The sequence below is a fragment of the Rhamphochromis longiceps genome, linkage group LG4 (assembly GCF_057381845.1).
Source record: "Rhamphochromis longiceps isolate RC_006_pf linkage group LG4, R_longiceps_female_GT1.1, whole genome shotgun sequence".
NCBI lineage: Eukaryota > Metazoa > Chordata > Actinopteri > Cichliformes > Cichlidae > Rhamphochromis > Rhamphochromis longiceps.
In genome coordinates this window covers 28,036,050-28,056,428 of record NC_140560.1, presented here as the reverse complement: position 1 = coordinate 28,056,428, position 20,379 = coordinate 28,036,050, and the positions used below count along the sequence as shown (strand labels likewise).

Genomic DNA, 20,379 nt, shown 5'->3' with positions numbered 1-20,379 from the left:
CGATAATTGCAACAATAATGCACACTGAATTATTTTTTTAAATGACACATTTCCACCAGCTCTTCAGTTAAATATTTAATAATCAATAGGATTGGATATATGTAATATATCCATATGTTTTGTGATCATAAGAAAAGTTATTTAGATTTAAAGTTTATTTCTGACAAAAAAAAAAGCACTGGTACACAAAATTTAACAGCACGATAAGAAGTTTATTTCAAAATAATGGAATGACACTACAGTGGATAGAAACAGGCTCAAATAAACAGGTAGCACTGGAAGTTGGAAATTTAGATGATGCTACAGAAGTGAAAGAGAAACTAATCATTGGAATTTATCGTTAATTGTTAACCAACACCAAGGTGATGCTGCTCACAGCATGGCAACTTCATACTGCTGTAGTGACTGTGGTCCCTTGAGAACAACCTGCAAGATGGAGCACATACATGTTTATTTCAATGGCTTGTTTGCCCAAGTCATGTCTTTGTTGTTATTTAAAAAAGGAAGAACAATTTAGTCACTGATCCCTAATGGTTTCATTCCTGAGGACTAAGCATCTGCAGCACAGATGCCTCCTAATTATTGCTTACATTCGAGATGGATGCCATGTTAATGTTAGAGGATGACACATTCAAGTTTTATTTTGCTGTACCAGATCAATTAGAGATGCACCGATGTAACTGGAAATCACCAGCGTTGGCAGATACTCACCTAATTTATAGCCACTAGACAGTCAGTAACATTTATCTATAAATACAAACCAAAACTATTTTAAAAAAAACATGAGTATTGGTGCATCTCTAATAAGAATCCCTATTACCATACCATTTTAAAGCACTTTAACATCAGGTATGTAACTATCAACTGTGCATCACCCACAAAATCTAAGACAAATGGCTATAAGAAATCAATTTAATTTAAGATTAACCACGCTTCATAATTTGCAGCATTACATCACTTTGTATTTCAAGAAAAACTGTATTAGATATCTGTTTACCATTTACGACATCTGTGGGCGGCTTGCGGGCAAACTTATAATTTGATATCACTATATCGCTGTGGTATGAAATGTGTGACAGTAACTGCGATTCAACAACAAACCCTAAATTACTTTCTAAAAATAAGAACTCATTTTACAATCTGAGCTGGTAGCAATGTTTAGACCTGTGACATCATTCAAACAGCTGGAAGCTCTAAAGTTCCAACTGTGTGCAGTAAAGGATGTATGCACTATTGTAAGAGTGCTGATGTGGAATACTGTAGTACCGTTTGCATTCATCTTACCCTTACAGGACATCATTAAGTTCTGGCCTTCATTAATTCTAACCCTCTTAATCACTACGATGAATTATTATGAACTTGCCTTTACCTGGATCTTGCTGCTGGCCTGCTCTTCTTCTAAAATGAAGCTTTACCTAATTCTTCCAAAAATTCTGAAATGCTAAACCTTCAGATTGTACAACATTTTCATTTGGTTAAGCAAAGAAAATATGCCAGCTTTAAACAATGCTGGCCATAAGAAACATTTGATATATAAAAGGGATGGACAGGAAGACGTGAAAGGAGGATGATACTGGTTTGCTACAAATACTCAGAAGTTGGGAGTTACTTACTAATCAAAAAGATCTAGAGTTCTTGGTGCTCATGACTCGATATTTCCAGGCTTGGGGGCTCCTGACAGACTGCAGGGCTTGTAAACTCCATCAGGTACTCACAGCGACTAGGCTCTGAGGTAGACATCACAACAGTTTCCTTCCCACATGTTAACTTAACCTAAAAGGGAAAACAACAAATTATATTGTTTCTCTGTAAAATAACAGCAATTATTTAAAGTCAAATTAAGACAGAAAAGATTAAATGATGCCTGGCTGGGTGTCACTCACTGTGGTGGATCTGCTGGGGCCTTGCCAGCAACCTGTTCCATGTTCATACTTCATTACAGAATAGATGCTGTCCTCAGGACCGGCCCATTTCCCCCAGGATCTGCACAAAGAAAATGGTGGCAAACACGGATGAGCAAAGACTCAAGCAAAGCCATGCGAAATAGAAAGAACAGATATTGTCTTACCCTAAGTTAGTTTCTGATCCACCAAACTTGGATTTCTGGGTTACCCTGTTAAATGGACACAGTCTATAGATGTACCTGAAAGAAACAGACAAACTTAGACCTTCAGAAATATATAATATATATAATAAATATTATACAAAGCATTAAAAAAAATATGTTTTGTTTTTTTTACAATACATACTCGCTTGTAGTCAACTCATAACACTGGCTATAGAGGTAGGCAAATTCAGAACTGGGTCCAAAGTCAAAAGAGATTTCCTTCTCAAGGTTCCTGAAACAAATACCCAATCCAAAATTAAACAGTATTTGTTTACAGGTTTCAATTACAATAACTCGCTGATTGTGTAAAAAAAAAAAAAAAAAAAAAAAAAATACAAATCAATGCAGCTGTTGAAATTTAAACTCTCATTATGTTAACAAAAGCTGATTGCATTACTGGCAAAGAGGCTTCTTCACATTCAGGCTGAGCACTTACCTGATCTGATCATCTACTTCCCGGAGAGCTCTCTCAGCCTCATCAAACTCATCCCTGGCTTTCTGAGCAGCTGGGAATCAGATGCACAGACTTGAAATATACACGTACAACAAACTCACAAAAAACACACACAAACATACAAAAGGTCTGAGCAAATCATGACTTCCTCTTGATGCTTTCATATGTAATGAACTTCGTGTCATATAAAAGATACACAGCTGGGGAATTTAATTCCTTTTCTGTACAATTTATTGCAAAACATAATGAATAATTCATTTCAAATTAGAACATTAAAATGCAAACTGACATGCTTCTACATCTGTGATGAGTCAAATACTTATTGCTCAGGACAGGATGAGTCACTCAGTTTTAAACGCATTCTTACCATCAATGAGGTTCTGCGTTTCTTGGTCATAGGGAGGCATAGCTCCTTCATCATCATCCTTCTTTTCTTCAGTCCTCGCTGTAGGAGGGATCTGCAAATCAAACATAAGTTAACTCCAAAAATAACTCTGACTCATCCAGCAGAAGTTTGATGAAAAATTCAGTGAGCTGACCTTATAGTCATGCTCATCGCGGTCATCATCTTCATCCTCTTCATCATCATCATCTTCATCCTCTGGTATATCATCGTCAGGGTACTGATCAGATTCGTTGTCAGAGACGGGTTCGTTTATTTCCTCCCGTGAAGTTTCCTCTGGTGCTGGGGTGTCTGCGTTGGACTGATGCCAACAATATTTACATAAATTTCTCATGAAATTTACTATTTATTAAAAAAATTAAAAAAATAAAAAGTATAGCATCTTACCTCTGACATGTATTTTTCTTTGACATTACTCCAGATAGATTCAAATGCTACTGTGTCTACTTTATCCACTCCTCCCAATAGTCCCTATGCAAAACAAAGGAAAGGTTCAGATTTTGATGTGTCACAGTTTCTAAAACCCAGTAAACTTTACCAGAAGACAAACAGAATCCGTTTTACCTGCGCCTCTGCTTCTGTGAAGGAACCGTCTGCATCTGGGTCAAGCTCAGAATGAGACAAAAGCTCAGGCACTGACACACTGTGGCGTAAAAAAATATATAAATTACTTGGATAAAGACAAATGCTACAACAAATGCTAAATTACTTCAGGATAATGATCAGCCAAAGTGTATATATTAAATGGCATGTCAACCCTTTGTTTCAAAGAGTTACAATCAGTTCACGGTGTTGCTATTGTTACCAAAGTGGTCTCTATGGCATGTCACCAGCTGTTTAACTAGATATATTTTTCAGTTTGTTACGTGTCCCAACAATTCTGGAGGGTGCCAGTACTCACAAACCATCTGCATCATCATCAAGTTCAAGAAACACCTCAGCCATTCTAGCACTATCTTTTTCTTTTTGAATGAGAGCTTTTTGATCTGGGGAAAAAGAAAAAAAATTATATATGAAAATGTAATTAACAACCTTGCTATGCGTTGCGAATGAGCCATACTTGCAAAACAATCAGGATCAAACAATATTTAATATTTAGCTTAAATGACACTAGAGAACCTGTAATGTCATGCTCATTACAAACAGTAGATGGCGATATACTTTTAAATCTTAGTTTACCTTCCCAGGCCTTCAGATGGCGCTCTTTAGCTTCTCTCTCAGGCTGCTCTGCAGACTCCTTTACTGTTCTTAGAGCCTCCACCTTTGCATCCATATCCTTCTTACTCCCCTGAACATCTCCAAGTTTGGCCTATTGAGAGAAAATTATAAAATATAACAATTTAACCTATACACAATAGCTGTGGAAAATATAAACAAATCACTATAGAAAGCAAACGATACCCTAACATTAAAATCCAGAAAAATATAAGTACTGAATGCAGCCCCAAAACAGGTCACATAGAACGCTAGTCTATTGCACGTGTGGCACTAGTAACTTAGTTAAAACTTAAAAAACAAACAAAACAAAAAAACAACAACATTTTGATACTTGAAATTATTTTGGTTTTGGTTTTTTTGTGCAATTTGTCTAATATTTGGTTTCTGAATGTAAATGTGAGTTTCTAAGAGGTAACTGATGTAAAGATTTGCAAGTGTATTTTGTTAGGCACCGGCATCTCTACATCAAAATGATTATGACTAAGGATTCATGTTTCAGAGGCATACTGCCAAAGGACCACAGGTTGTTTTGTCATTCACACCTTCTTATCCTCTAGACCCATTTTGGCTTCGTGGATGAGTTGTTGTTTTAGCAGAAAGCCTTCTTTTGCAATTTCAGCCATCTTCTGCAAGCTCTCTCTCTCTTTTCGCCCAAGCTCTCTGCAAGTTAAACATCATATAAAACATTCTGAATAATAAACATCTACCGAAAACACTGAATATGTATATGCAAGTATAAGCAGTGTTGGGGAGTAACGGAATACATGTATCGCCGTTACGTATTTAAAATACAAAATATGAGTAACTGTATTCCGTTACAGTTACCGTTTAAAAAGGTGGTATTCAGAATACAGTTACTTTGTTGAAATAAATGGATTACATTTCCTGTTTCATATTGTGGCGGGTCAGGACTGTTTGGGTTTGTTTTGACAGCTATGTTTTGTTGTTCCAGGCAGCAGCGTTACGGTTGCCATGGTTACAGGGTGATGCTCTCTCTCTGCGACTGTGTTTCCTGGGTGTTGTTGTTGTTGTGCTAAGCTAATAGGCAGAATGCTACAGGCATAGCCCTAAAGAATGTAGCATCATGGGCAGTGTAGTCCGTGCTGCAGGGAGAATGGACTGCCATACCCGTTATGTGTCTGTGAGCGCGAGGAGGGAGAAAAAGGAGAGTGGAAAAGTACGAGCTGTCATCGAGCAGAAATGGGAGCTGGAAGCATGTAAATATAATAACCACTGCAGCCAAGAATAGTAGGGATGGGTACCGGTGTCCGGTGCCATCTGACATAAACGGTAGTAACCAGACCGAAAAGCAGCACACATTTCGGTGCTTTATTTCGGTGCTTTTTTTCCTGAGCTGTGATACACTTCTAGCCAATCATTTTACGTTTCCGAGGATAGTAGGCGGGTCCAGGTACGTACGTTCTTTTAGAGCAGAGCTACAGATTAAAAATGTCCAAGGCCAAGCGGTCAAAAGTCTGGCTGTACTTCACAGCAAAATATGCAAACTCAGCAGCCTGCAACAAGTGCTTTAAGCTGATACTGTGATACTGTCAAAGGAGGTAACACCTCAAATCCGACGAAACACCTGGCGACACATAGCGTTTTTTTAAAAGCTGAGAAATGCGCCGTATTTGATAGCTTGCTGCGAGACCTCACACCGAGCACATCTACTCCGGGTGGGTTGCCTGTTATGCAACATCCCCCAAAAACACGAAGAGGAGAGTCCTGGCCCCTAGCCCTGCCAGTGTAGCAGAAATGATGACGGATGATGATGCAGCATCAGCCGTTCTTCTCTGCGTGAGTAGCTTAATGTTGTTCATGTGTAATTTACGTTGAGTAGGCTAACCACGTTATTACATTAATGCATGTAAGGTGAACTAGCAAACATCGTCATAGCTACATGCAGCTGTCCTCTTGTTTGATGGCAGATACTCCCTTCACCCTGGCCAAAAAGACTAAAATGACCAAAGAAAAAGTGGAAAACAGTTAAACATGAGAGGTTTTGGACAAAGTTTGTGTTTTTTCCATTGTTTAAGCACTGCTTCCAGCCAAGAGTGATACCATATATGCCCCATAGCTGCAGAAAAGGCTAACATTGTTATCTTTTTACAAAAAACAGCTGAACATGAGAGGTTTTTGGACCAATTTTGTGTTCTCCATTCTTTAAGCACCGGTTTGAGCACCGTTTGAGCACCGGCACCGTTTCAAAAGTACCGATTTGGCACCGGTATCGGATAAAACCTAAACGATACCCATCCCTAAAGAAGAGTGCCTGACGAGCCCAGTTGTAAGTAAGCTATTAAGACTCGACTGTACACTGTGTTCATGTTTTCCTCCGAAACAATAAGTTCCGTTGGAGCAGCCTTTCAACGCCTCTCTCTGCCTCAAACTTGACCCAGACAACAAAGTAAAGCTATTTTTCGGCTACGAGCCCAACACGGAACCTGACGTATTAGCCAGAGGTCCCTTTACTACGGTTTGGAGCCGCGGACCTTCAGTAATAGTAATAAATCACACAGCAATAGTACATTCATGTAAAAAGTTGTAAAAAGCATGATAATATATTAAGTAATCCAAAGTATTCAGAATACGTTAGTCTCATTGAGTAACGTAACGGAATACATTACAAAGTACATTTTGCGGCATGTATTCTGTAATCTGTAGTGGAATACATTTTAAAAGCAACCTTCCCAACACTGAGTATAAGTGAAAGCAAAAATAGTTAAGAAAGTTGTATAAATCCCACCTGCATGTGTTCTGACACGTAGCACCACTGTTGTACTCATCAGTTGTGTCACAGCAGTCTGCAAAAAAAAGAATTCAAGGTGTAAACAAAATCATAGCCACACAAAAGAACAGAAATAAAAATGGTCAGCATGATTTAAAAAAATAAATAAATAACTAAATTACCGCAGATCCCATCATTGATGCGAGAAGAGGGGATGAAGGTTGGACGGAAACCTGCATTGGTGCAATGAAAGCTGCCGTTGGGACAAGCAGCAGTGCCTGAAAATAAACAGCACAGGTGCATTTAGCAGCAACTACCTAATTCAAACGTTCTATGAAAAGAGTAATCAGACTCCAGGATATACACACCTGGCTCATCAGATCCATCCTGGCAGTCACAGTAGTCATCATTTACTCTGTCAAACGGAATGGTCCGGGAGCCATCTAGGCACGTAAAGGGTTTGCCCTCTTCATAAAACTGCCGTTCTGTCGAGGTTTCAAGTTTATTTTATTAGTGCCATGAAAGCTCCGCATTACAAGTAGCTGACTACCAGAGGTTCGGTGAACTAATTGATGCGTTTTAGTCTTGTTTAAAGATATAAATGCTTACTTGACAAAGGGACACCGCGAGGACGTTGGACCTCCACCGCGGAGACTCCTACACTCAGCAACAGCAGGAGCAGGAACTGACAGGACATAATGACAGTCCACCGTGCAACGGCACCACGACCTATCGGTCATAAAAAATATACAGGTTAAACGCAGCTTCAATAGGAAGCACACCAGGAGCCATAACTTTATAAACTACAACGTGCCTGAGCTAACTGTATCAATTTTATATCCCGAGCTAACAAATCAATGCTAACTAGCACCTTTAGCTACCGCATTAACATATTACAAAATTAAAATGCTAATATAAAAACACCCTTCGAGTGTATTTCAATATCATAACGTCATATTACCTTTGCAATTCAACTAATGCGCTGAAGCCCAAACAGGACTTTATATTTTTATCTTGTTTTCAAAAGAGCTAATAGCTAAACTCTGCCACCGCCTAGCTCCGTATTGACAAAGCTCTTGCGCATGAACATGTACCCTCCCCTTCCTCTGTCATGTTTCACTCTGATTGGACGACGCTCTTATGTGGCTCCTGTGATTGGCGGAGAACGGGAAGACCCTTTGCGCTTGTCTGAAGTGTAGAGGACTCTGGGGACGCAGCCATCTCGTGTAAGAGAGGTAGTCATCACTGTTTGCACTTTTACCAATATTTAACTATGGGGTAAATAACATTTAAGCATTTATGCATTGATTTTAAACTTTCATAACACATTTATAAATCTATATCAAAAATGTCCCTACGCAATAGCCTCTCTTTAAAACCACAGTACCAGATTTAATACAAATAGGAAATCTTATTTAAATCTAGGTGTATGCATGTACCAACCTACCTGTACTAGACCAAACAGGTCCAAATAGAGGTGCATTCCAAGGTTACAATACTTACCTAAGAGTACGTGAGGGGAAAAGGAACTACTGTAAATCTTTTAAAAACCAAAATGTAAACAAGCTAAGCCACTCTGAAGTTTAACTGAAAATAAACCAAGCTGCAGGCTAAATTAAGTTAAGCACGCCTACTGGATGACTATGGAAAATGTGAAAAAGTCCAGGGATTTTTAACTTTTAGCTGACCCCACCTCGATTGCCATTAATTGTAAACCAAATGAGTTAAGTAAAAGTTAAACAGTTGAAATTGCAAAAAGGTTCTTGTTCCACTATTAATATAGAAATGTCTATTTTTTTTTTCAGTTAATCCACAGCAAACAACATTTTCTGTGGATTAACAAAAACTGCCAAGTCAAAATGGACACGATCAAAGCAAGTCGCAAACACTACTAAAATACTTGTCTCAAAAAGGATGCCACAGTCTGAAGAACAGGGGTGGAGTGGTTCAACAATGTTGGTACTGGCCTTGCTCCTTAAGGCTTTAATGGACCAAGATTATTAAACTGAAATATAAACAAGCCCGACAAGAAAACTTTAGAATTGGGGTGACAGTGAGTTAAAATCATTTTAAACAGATTGGAGGTGATTAATAGATAACAGTCATGAAAATAGTCAAATGCAAGTGAGAGGAGATAAAGACATGGACAAGCAGGTCCAATTCACAAGAAAAATAATGAATGAATCTCCTTATTTATTGTAATAGATGCAATAAATAAGAAATCTGGAGTTCTTAATTCTTTTTTCTTTAGCTATATTTCTTAAATGAAAAAAAGCAAAACGAGTGAATCAGACTTGATATGAGCATCAAAAGTCAAAAATGTGATTAAAAAAAATGATGAAAAAATGATAGCTTTTACAATGGGTGAGAAACACCCCAAGCTCTGAGTTGGGCGGTAATGCTCACAAAAGCACAAGTTAGACACTTTTTTGTCCGTGTTAAGCTGCATAGAGTTATTAGAAACCATTAATGCGAAGAAGAAAAACGTAGCAAACAGGAGAGTGGAGTTTGCATTTAATAGAAAAATCTTTCTTTATTTGTATTTTAACACACTTTACAGTACTGAACAGTGAAATAAAAGAAAAATATACTGATATACTATAATATTGTTTTATATATAGATGTTTGCTTATTAAATGCATTTATTCACAAAATGACACCTCAGCTCTGTCAAGAGGAAAAACTCTCATAAAAATAATATAATAAAAAATAACTTGGACACATTTTACACATTACAGCAACATCATTTACAAATATTACAATCATTTCATGTTTTTTTTTTTTCCTTGAATAACCTTTCTTACTCATGAACAAACACATGAATTAAAGCCCAGAGAAGTATTCTCAGAGGGAGTCAGTCTGTGACAACAATAACCTGACAGCAAACCCGATGGGAACCAGCTAAGTAAGCCACCACGGGATGGACATTTAGGCTATCAGGCTAGATAGTGATTAAAGTTACTAAGAAACCGAGGTGGTGACGGTGCTAGAAAGGGCCAAGTCACATAAGGACACATTTATCTCCTTTAACTGTATCCTATGTGACTACCTCAACTTCCATTTGATCGCATTGGTCAAATGGGTTCAGTCTCATCTGGACATTTAATCGAGAATGATTGGGTTGTTTGGTTATGCCTGCAGAGAGAGGTGAACGCTAACTGCTTCACAATGAGGGTTTGTGGTTTGGCCCAGTGGAATATAATCAATAAGTGACTGCGAATGACCAAACCAGCAGCACACACTACCTGAAACACACCGTCTGCCTCGAAACCTGATGAAATAAAGTGCTGGTACGAATATATTTGATTTGAACAATAAATGTGAACAACTAAAAAGTGAAAAAATAAAATAAAATAGGACAGCACGAGTGAGGAGAACATATGTTTAAAAAATGGAAATATGAGGATGTGGCCTGCAGTGGTTCACTTAACAACTTTAAGTGGTTATTTGTTAATCATGATGATGCGGATAAATTTATAATTTACAATCCAATATTACATTATATACAAGAGTGGTAATGCTTATAGCTATAGTCATCAACACGTGATTCATTTTCCAGACCATCCACCAGAATGATATAAAAATAAACTGTACACAAACTGTTCAAAGAAAACACTTCCCCTGGTTTTCTTCTCATCATTTAAAAAGAATGGCAGCAATCAATCACTTTAATAATTTCCTTAATAAGAAACAATTGCTACAGTATTGTGTTTGTATGGCAATTAAATATTGATGTTTTTATAGCTTATAACAGAACGAGAAGCCACAAAACAAAGCAACGTGTTGAAAAAAAAGGCCAGTGCATATGGGAATCTTTTATTTGAGTAACTTCCCATTTCACTGGATGAAACAGCCTGTGTGTGGGGGGCCTCGCAGCTGTGCCCATGGGGCTTTTCTTACACCAGTCTGTGGTGGTGTCTTCAGATAAGCTGAGTTACTGACCTGCAGGAACTTGGTCTTACCTTCAAAAGAACCCCACTCGTGTTCTTTTGTTTGTTTATGTATTTAATTCATTTATACCCTGTGAGAAACGAACACCTGGACAAACTGCGGCCGGTTTGAGCTGTTGTCGATCGAATCCTGAACATCCGCTCGACGAGATACGGCAATGCCAGTGAGTGAGCGACGATGAGTGTGACAACATCTTCCTCTTAAACCTACCAAAAACACACACACCTCAACTCCCCCTTTCAATTCTTATTTCCCCCTCAATGCCTTCAGATAGCTATAATAAGATAGTCGTTGTGATTAGAAAACAACACATTCTTTACGTTGGTCCAAGCACAGCAACAACATAACAGCTAGTCAGCAGCAGTGTCTACCTTTTCCCTCCAAATGCAATGCTGGATACATTGTGTATAGACCCACTGATACTCACAGAAATAAGCATACAGACGTGATATAAATATACTAGGATATCTATTGTATATCTTATAAATCTACATACTAGCAGGCATATATCCTGCATCTGACATTAAGGCAAAAAAGCATCAAACATAACAAGGATGATTAGGGACCGCTAGACCTCCTATTTGGCCACGTCACGCTTCTTTCCCCTGACATTCTGCCTCCCTGATTTTCTTATTCATCTGTCTTCCCTTGAATCACTTCACCCACTGAAGTTTCTCATCCTTTACTTTGGTGAGATTGGTTGTGTATGAGGAGACATGACCACGCAGTGCAAGTGGGCGTGAGATGGCGTTTAAAAAAATTTGTTCTGCTGATGAAATAATCCCGTGTCCCTTCAACGTATTCGGCAACTGTCAAATATAAAATAGGCAAAACGTATGCTTCAAAGCATCACATGGCTTATTCTCAGAAAGTTAAAAAAAAATATTCTAAAAATTAAAAAAGAAAAGAACATAAGCTGGAAAGAGTCTACTGGTGGTTGTGGTGGTGGTAGTGATTGCTCTGCATTTAGAGTTCTGAGTTATTATATTACCAGAAGAGCAACAAAGGAAGACTTACAGCTGAAAACATATCACCACAGAAACTGTACGTGTGAGATACACACCACGATACCATGAACAGTAAAGAGAGAGAGATCTTCAACAAGAGACAATCAAAAATGATGACAAATTCAGACACTCCTGTCCCACAATGCATTGCTTCACGACAGCTCCGTTCAAGAAGCTGGTGTTTCAGAAAGGCACAGAGCCATCTTGCACCAGTAGCACTCTCCGCGTAAAGGGAAAAAGGGGGATATGGGACCCGATGGCCCCTTCGTCGCAGCATCTTCCTTTCCTTCCGTAGTTTTTCCTTCACCTCCTCCAACTCCGATGGGATTATCTTATTTTTCTTTCCGACAGAAATGGAAAAAAAAAGAAGTTACTCGGACGTGTAGCTTTTCTGAGGAGAACAGTTTCTATTGAGATTCTAACGAACATGAATTACTAATACTGACTGAACACTAGTTAATACTCCATTAAGGGATGGCTTTTTCCAAAGAGATTCAATACTTATCAGTGTCCCTCTAATAAATGCACACATACAAACATACAGTCCAGCGTGTGTTTCTGCCTCCCGAAAAAAGAAAGGACAGGGAATATGCGGAGCACACTTTTACTGCATGACTGCTGCATGCTCGTACACACATTGCATTGGTGGATTTCCTGCTCCTGTTTTTCTTTCTTTCTATAAGTTGTGTGTTACTTCATGTGTGTTTATGTGTGTGCATTCTAGTCCCAGAGTGCTACGCTGTCTTCAGTCGCCCAACATTAATGCTCTCCTAGATTCCTCTTAGTCTAAAGTTCACTGTGGAATCAGTCGAAAGACTTGTTGCCACTCCAAATCTACAGTTGCTGTGTAATTAACTTCTCTTTAAGCAATTTGTATTTATTCCCTTTTTGAAAAATATATTTAAAGGTGTGTATTGTCATTGCAGTCTTATTTGTTCTTGGTTTGGCCATTGAAAGGATGAACAAGATAATGTGTGCAAGTGAGGAGGGAGATACAGGAGCAAAACTCATGTATCGTCAGCTTGTGAAGAAGAATCCTCCTCTTCTTCTACAGGACTTGTGTCAGAAAGTCTGTCCTTGTCAGGCCCCCCACCCAACTGAGATTTCAGCTCCTCCTCCAAGTTCTCTTCTTCCATTGCCACCTCATCTTCTTCTTCTATTATATCCTCATTTTCCTCCTCTGCCATTATGTCTTCTTCTTCATCCTTTTTGCACTCATCCTCCCCGTGACTGCAGTCCTGTGCCACATGGTTTGGCGTGGGCTTGCCATCCTCGTCTTCCTGTTCCTGCTGTAAACTCTCTTCCAGAGTGAGCTGAAACTGAAACTTGTCTATGCACACGTTTAGATCCTTGTCGTCGTCCACAGGAGGTGGTGAGGGGCTTTGGGGAATAGTGCTCTGGTACCAGTCTCTGTTGTCCTCCAGAGTGTCCAAGATTTCCTGGGCATCAGGGTGTACAAGATCCCCCCATGTCTCCCACAGCGGGTGGACAATGTAGTCAATAAAGCCCACCTACGTAAAGGAAAAAAAAGAAAAAGGCAATGACTGACATGACATAAGCTAGCACAGTGGTGTTTCTTCACTGCCTGCAAATCAGCATTAAAAATGTAGGAGGATGACTGCTGCGATCAGAGCTGATAAATCACTCTCTGCACTGTAGTTATCACTCCACCTACAGCATTAACAGTTATCCAGTTGCGTGCTGTTATATTCATACATGTGTGTATTTCACTGCTGCTCATTTACCTGACTTTTTTCCACAGATGCAGTGTGTTTATCGCACATGGGACTGATCTCCATCCCCCGCTCTCTCTCCTTGTCTCCCTGCCTGAAGAATTCCTGCATGATTCTCTCTGTCCATTGTCGATACACAGCCAGAGGCTTTGTGGGATTGCTCAGGTCAGCACAGTGCACCATGTTCCTCAATACCTGCACATATACAAAATCATTTACCTCACATTATATTGTGAACGTACAAAGCTAGAAATACTAGTGTTGGATGAAACTTGTTACTGTAATCACATGACATTTTTTAAGTAATGCAGTACTACTAAATTCAATAATTAAATGACAGTTAAAATTATGTTGTTACTTGTGTTAGAAATAAAAAACAAACAAACAAACACACAAACAAGCTTTTTTCTTTCTGTGCACCACAATCAGCTACTTTCAGTTTATGTGCAGGGAGGAACAAACTGGTGTCATGGTCTACGGCTTTTGAAGTGTAGCGATACGGACATTACCTTTATTGTTATTGCATAAATGGACAAGAATGCGATAGTGAAATGAAGACTGCGTCCATGACAGAAACAGTTGCATTATACTGTTAACGCAGCTTCGGCCCTTTGCAAGCATCTGCGCAGACATCATGCAAACACAAAGCTAGGCAAGAACCCAGAATGACATAATAGCTGAGTGTATGCTGACCCCAGCCCTGCAGCCAGAGCCTTAACTTCAACAGGTAACAAAAGCAATAAGCTTGCTGGCCTCTATTTAAACCTATGCAGTTGAATTACGGTGACGATTCCTTTAAAGTCTTTTTGGGCTCTTTATATGCGTGTCCTTGTTAGGGTGGGGATTTCTATTGGTGTGTGGGACTGTAGCTTCAGGTTTATAAGTAATAGAAAAGTAAAGAGTAATACCTCACCTTTTTTGAGTAATGGCCGTAGCATTGATTAACACTATCCTGAAATCTGATAAACATGAAGATTGTTTGCCCATCGTCTACTTTTTCCCTTTAAGTTGTCTGACATTTTAAAGCATTTTAAATTGACAAAGCGACTGAAAAATGTGGTGCAAACCCAATGTTTTTATGACCTTTTTCACATTCATTCTCTTTTCCTTTCCTTTCCTCCACAAGTTGGTACAATTCTCCAAAGTCTCAGTAACTGCTCTTTCCTCCTTATTGATCTTGACAGCTACTAAGCAAAAATGTTCTTCATGTTTAAATCCTCAGAAAACATCCTCCACTGCTTGCAGCTGAATTTAATTAACCTCTGTATCTAACCTCCCAATGAAAGGGTTGTAAAGATGTTATCGCTTAATCCAGATGTCACCTGAGCTCTTCCTTTAACTCCCGCTGTTAATGTCACCTGTTCTTCTGTGACATCTGACTGGAGCAGTGCAAATCACTTAGTTTCTCCAGTGGTGAGAAATTCCAGATTAGCTGTCCTTTCCAAAACTCTTGACACATATAATAATACAATAAGTTGTTAGAATCTAGTCTTTCGTGGATTCAAATACTTTTCGAATCAACACCGTTGTTTCGTCTTTGTTCAAAGACAGCTGATCAGCTGCTTTAGAAACTGTCAGCAACCACCATCACCTTGGCTGAGATAACTGGGGATGTTTCATTTCTGTCCCATTCACCACACTGTCAGTCTGGATTTTAGATCTTGCAGGAGTTTGGTGTGTGAAGTATATTGTTCAACCAAGCAGCAGCTTACAGCTCTGAAAGATGAAGTAATCTTTCAAATGCCAAAAACTGCCACTTGAAAGGCTGGCTTCAAAACTGACAGGTTAAGGCCAATGCAAGCGGCTTTGCTTCTGCCATTTGAAAGTCACCAAACTAAAAGCCTCAACTGCGTCAACACTTTTAGGTGCTTCTTGAAATGGCTTGTTGGTTATTGTACTTAAGAGTCCATCCAGTGCTGTTTGTACCGATTAGTTGACATCTGCGTCTGTGCAATGCACTTTGGTAACCAAGCATGCTAGCATTACATGATGCCCTAGCACTCCACCATTACATTCAGATACTTCCCTTCTGTGCCAAAATAACAAGACTGCAACAGCCGTGGAGTCCAGCCTTGAAAACCAAAGCCCAGAAACGAATGGCTGTCTTTGTGGTGGCTACACCTGTCTTATACATGCACTCTAAGGGTTTAGTTTATTTAAAACAAAATGCCAGCTTCATATTTATTGTGTTTCCAACTTGTCTCCACCTTTAAAAAAACATTGTGGTGAGCCACGTTCACGGTCTCATTATCTTTTATAACACTCCTATCTTTTATAAATATTCCTCTCATTGTTTGTTGACTGGAAGTACTTTTAAATTAACTGAATAACTGTAGCTTACCTGTATTCGATCAGTGTAGTGGTCAAGCATCAGCACTCCAGAACTTGTCACTTTCTTAGTTTCCACCATAGTTTTGAGGTCTGCCAGCAAACTCATGTGTTTAGACATGTCTGTTGCCAAAACCTGAGAACAAAGTAGGTATGAGTAGATTAGAGGAAAAAGAGACAAATAAAAAGTAGAAAGGGTCACATGACGACAAGTGAGAAAGGTAGCTATAATTCATAATGAATATGTTGACACTCACCATGTCAATAACAAGCTTCCTAAGGCTCTGTCTTTGCCTCTTGGTAAGGTTCTGGAAGATGTCACAGTTGTCCTCATGAAGCAGCTTAAAACCCACAGCCAAGTGATGGTTCTCCAGCACAGACTCATCATTATACATCAGGGCTAACTCTGAGTCTGAGGAAGGCATCAAGCAACAATCGATATCAGTAAAAGAACAACAAAAACTCCTTTGAGAATTACTATTTTTTAAGGGTAAACTGTTGCATTTACAAAACAAAATGAGAAGTCACACTCTATATATGTATGTATGTATATAAGTGCGTGTTGTATACTACACTATATACATCATAAATACAATTTATATACACAAAACAGTAAAGCATATATAAAAATCCCTGCTTAGTTTTTGCTATCTGAATTATCCCCATTCTTAAATCAGAGACTTTTACAAACACATTGTTATAGACATTATTGTACTGGTTTCTTTATAGCTACCCTCTCTTTGCTAGTAATTTGCTAGTGATGATTGCACATCACACATCAGGCATATTCAACCAATTCACCTTTTTTTTTATCACCATTGTTTATGTTGTTTTGTTTTTATTAAAATTACCTGAGCGTGTTTGATGTTTCTCTAGTGCAAAGTAGTGACAGTAACACTGTGGGGGTTCCATGTGTCCTAAGCTACCCAGTTGGTACTCATGCCTAAACCCAATGTAATTCTGGAGTATTCCCATCTATGCACCTGTTTCCAGAACTTATTAAGGGATGCTGGAGCTTATGACAGCTGATTATGAGAGAAAAGTGAGGTCTGGCCTCTCTATTGTGGAGCTAATAAAAACAGACAGGCAACTTCAAATTCACCTCTTCCTGTTCCAAAGAGGAATTTCCCAACCTATCCACTTCTTTCTGACAGGGGACAGTCCTAACCAGTCCACCACCATGCTGCAGAACCCCAGGTTTTAGAGTATGTGAGTGAGTGAGAACATGTTGTACCCAGACTATCTCCTGCTGTGTGATACACTACCAGTCAAAAGTTTGGACACACCTTCTATTTTTTACTGCTTTCTACACTGTAGATACAAACCGAAGACATCAAATATATTACGCAAGATATACGGAATTTTGTAGCAAAGAAAAAAATGATAAATAACTTTTATATTATCTTATAGTTTAGATTCCTCAAAGTAGCCACCCTTTGCTTTGTTGACAGCGCTGCAAACCCTCATTCATTTAATTCATTTGTGGAATTTCTTGCCATCTTTATGCGGTTGGGACCATCAGTTGTGTTGGGCAGAAGTCTGGTTGGTACTCACTTGACAGCCCTATTTGACAACTTAGAATTCATATTATGTCAACAACCAATCAACTAAGGAAAGAGAAACGACAGTCCATTACTTTAAGAACTGAAGGTCAGTCACTCTGGAAAATTGCTAAAACTTTGAATGTGTCCCCAAAAATCATCAAGCACTACAAAGAAACTGGCACACATGAGGACCAGATTAGAGTCCAGATAAATGCCACACAGAGTTCTAGTAGCAGACACATCTCTACATCAACTGTTCAGAGGAGACTAGGCGAATTCAGGCCTTTATGGTCAAAAAGCTGCTAAGAAAACACTACTAAGGAAAAGCAACAAGCAGAAGATATTTGTTTGGGCCAAGAAACACAAGGAATGGACATTAGAACAGTGGAAATCTGTGCTTTGGTCTGATGGGTCCAAATTTGAGATCTTTGGTTCCACCCGCCGTGTCTTTGTGTGACGCAGAAAAGGTGAACGGATGGTCTCTACATGCATGGTTCCCATCGTGAAGCACTGAGGAGGAGGTGTGCTTTTCTGGTGACACTGTTGGGAGTTTTTTTTGTTTCCTTCAGTGAGAATCTACAATGTAAATAGTCACGTGTCCAAAGTTTTGACTGGTAATGTATGTGTGTACAAGTTTAATCTCATTTTGACTCACTGGTGTTTATGAGGAATTGGTTTGACACTCCTGGATGGTCCACATCATGGATGGCGGCAGCAAATAATGCAGCTAGTATCTCTAGATCAGTGAATACAGCCTGTAAGAGAGAAACAAAGAGGGGAACACATAGTTTGCAGTTTGGCTCTTAACTATTGTTTCGTTTTAGAAGCTGTGTGGACTTCTTGTCATTGGCAGTTAAATAGAGATACTTACATCTAAAGCTGGTGTGGACAGCAGTACATGAGTAGACTGAGTGACATCAGCAGCGTGGAGGCTGTTATGGTAGGCCACATTGGCATGGTAGTGGTCCTCCAGGGTCATCACATAGGTGACAAACGTATCCACAGGGATCCGAAAGGTCTTCAGTAGATCTCTTTCCTGCAACAGGCGGAGTCCACAAGAGTCATGATCACAGTCATTCTACATTCTATTAGTTGCTGCACATTCCATTAAGACCGGCCTCTCACCTGGAAGATGGCATACATTATGCAGCTGAGGGGTCGATTATTAGAGAACTCTGCCACACGAAAGATATTAAGGCCCCACTTGTTCAAGTCGTTCAGCTCCTGAGAGCAAAGAGAAACACACATGTCACCAAACTGTCAGTGCTGCCAGTTCTTTAGAAGTTCACAGTAGAAAAGTTTATTTTAACACAATCTACTACGGTCCAGTGTAGACATAATGTGATGATTGCTGTCAGTGTTTTGGAGTGAAATTCTCTTTACATGTTCTCACAGAAGACTACAGAATGCAAACAGGAATTTAGTATTAGAATTAGATAAATAAATACAATGTGCTGAGAAAGTAGGTTTCACTTCCGTTTACCCTGGCTAATGCATCCTCGTGTTCAGTCTTCACTCCGAAGCGAGGCAGGGCGGAGTTGGAAAGGCTGGAGCTGTGCGTGAGCTTCTTCACACCACTGATGTGACACATGGGCTTCTCCCTCTCCCTTATGGTGGGGGACGGGATCTCCACCTCGTTCTGCTTATCTGCAACAAGCAGAAGTCAGAGATCAGCTGCGGGTGAAGCTGCTATAAAAGTTGGCAACAAGTGGGCGGCAGGTTTTCTTTACCTAGAAAGGTAGTGGAGATGTATTCTGACACTTGGTTCCCTGAGCGACTCATCTCTGACAAATGGGACAGCTCCCTGTTCAACATCCTTTTAAACTGAGGGGAGGACAGACATTGACAGAAGTGAGTGACTTGAACAGTAGTTAGGACATAGAAGCATAAGACATGTGTTACTGACATATCCAACTATATATTAACACTGTAATTTAGATTCCATTTGCACTGATATATAACAACAAAACATTCCTGTGATTCAAATATGAAAAAATAAATTATCACCCTCATTTTGCGAGGGAATCAATTATGAATCATGCCTCCTCCTTTTCTCAGATGAGAACAGACTGTTCAATACCCCGACTCAGTGTGCTTGTACTCTGATTTCCAGAGATGTGCTGCAGTAATGTGGCATGTTTCTTTTATGTATTCTTTCCCATACAACTACAGTGTCAGCTGTGAACTACAGACACAAATATGATTAAATGAGTACATTATCCATGCAGACAGACTGAACACTGTTCCTGAATCTTCTCGCTGCGTTTATGTAACGTTTTATTGTCATAGCTCCACACGATGATTTGGGAGACTTAACAGTTCCCTGTCAGACAAGTTATGTGAAAGCACAATGCAAATCGGACAGACCCCTCAGTCTGTGTCCCACTGACTGATCTTTCACACATAACAATCTCCATGGCAACCCGAGCAGTTGCCATGGCAACTGCCTCCTCACAGTCAGTCCTTCAGCTTGATGTGAGAGCGGTGGCTTCTTGGGTGACAATCTGAGGGAGTAGGCAGGTGTCTCTGACCTTTACCAAGGTCAACCCTCTCCTCCTCTGCCTCTGCTCCTCGCTACAGCTCTCTGTTACTTAAAACTGCTCCTCCCTCCCCCTAGAGGTAAACAGCATTCTCCATTACCTCCCTTGAGCTCCCAAATCCTTCTCTGTCACAAGCTCCTCTTTGTTTTCCTTCCGTTTTATTTTGTGCAACACCCCCCATCTCTCACTCTTATCCCCATAGTTATCTCCCATTTTCCCATCATTTCCTGGCCTGTCACCTCTTACATAATAAGCCAGGCAAATAGCTAATTGTAACAATAAATTGTAGGAGCAATCAGGCAGAATCAGCCATCAGCAGCCAGGAAGGCCAGTGAAGCCCAGTGGCACACTTAGGCAAGCAGGCTC

The 20,379-nt window shown here is 39.6% G+C and overlaps 2 protein-coding genes across 3 annotated transcripts in view; both read right to left on the bottom strand.

Annotated features, from left to right (window-relative positions):
- Nucleotides 1-191: 191 nt before the first annotated feature.
- On the bottom strand, nucleotides 192-8,005 carry prkcsh (PRKCSH beta subunit of glucosidase II). The gene is made up of 18 exons (XM_085404284.1): nucleotides 7,872-8,005; nucleotides 7,520-7,639; nucleotides 7,279-7,395; nucleotides 7,093-7,188; nucleotides 6,929-6,986; nucleotides 4,725-4,842; nucleotides 4,144-4,273; nucleotides 3,866-3,950; nucleotides 3,529-3,607; nucleotides 3,352-3,435; nucleotides 3,101-3,265; nucleotides 2,929-3,019; nucleotides 2,544-2,613; nucleotides 2,250-2,339; nucleotides 2,069-2,143; nucleotides 1,884-1,983; nucleotides 1,614-1,773; nucleotides 192-426 (listed from the first exon to the last, which is right to left on the bottom strand). Exons 2-17 carry the CDS (start codon nucleotides 7,605-7,607, stop codon nucleotides 1,627-1,629), a joined length of 1,593 nt encoding a protein of 530 aa, XP_085260410.1. The 5' UTR covers nucleotides 7,608-7,639; nucleotides 7,872-8,005; the 3' UTR covers nucleotides 192-426; nucleotides 1,614-1,626.
- Nucleotides 8,006-9,453: 1,448 nt separating this feature from the next.
- Nucleotides 9,454-20,379, bottom strand: part of pde4a (phosphodiesterase 4A, cAMP-specific) — a 54,129-nt gene continuing 43,203 nt past the window's right edge. For both annotated transcript variants that reach the window (XM_085404282.1, XM_085404283.1), the window contains exons 7-15: nucleotides 19,204-19,297; nucleotides 18,957-19,120; nucleotides 18,599-18,697; nucleotides 18,345-18,509; nucleotides 18,129-18,228; nucleotides 16,187-16,341; nucleotides 15,943-16,065; nucleotides 13,614-13,796; nucleotides 9,454-13,379 (exon numbers count right to left, since the gene is read on the bottom strand). In XM_085404282.1, the coding sequence (XP_085260408.1) occupies nucleotides 12,876-13,379; nucleotides 13,614-13,796; nucleotides 15,943-16,065; nucleotides 16,187-16,341; nucleotides 18,129-18,228; nucleotides 18,345-18,509; nucleotides 18,599-18,697; nucleotides 18,957-19,120; nucleotides 19,204-19,297 (1,587 nt within the window). In that variant the 3' untranslated portion in view covers nucleotides 9,454-12,875. The remainder of the gene's footprint in view (nucleotides 13,380-13,613; nucleotides 13,797-15,942; nucleotides 16,066-16,186; nucleotides 16,342-18,128; nucleotides 18,229-18,344; nucleotides 18,510-18,598; nucleotides 18,698-18,956; nucleotides 19,121-19,203; nucleotides 19,298-20,379) is intronic.

Coding starts and splice junctions, on each gene's coding strand:
- prkcsh (XM_085404284.1), bottom strand. CDS start 7,607: ATGTCCTGTCAGTTCCTGCTCCTGCTGTTGCTGAGTGTAGGAGTCTCC. Junction 6,987..7,092: donor CATCAATGATGGGATCTGCG/GTAATTTAGTTA, acceptor TTTTTTTTGCAG/ACTGCTGTGACACAACTGAT. Junction 2,144..2,249: donor TATGAGTTGACTACAAGCGA/GTATGTATTGTA, acceptor TGTTTCTTTCAG/GTACATCTATAGACTGTGTC.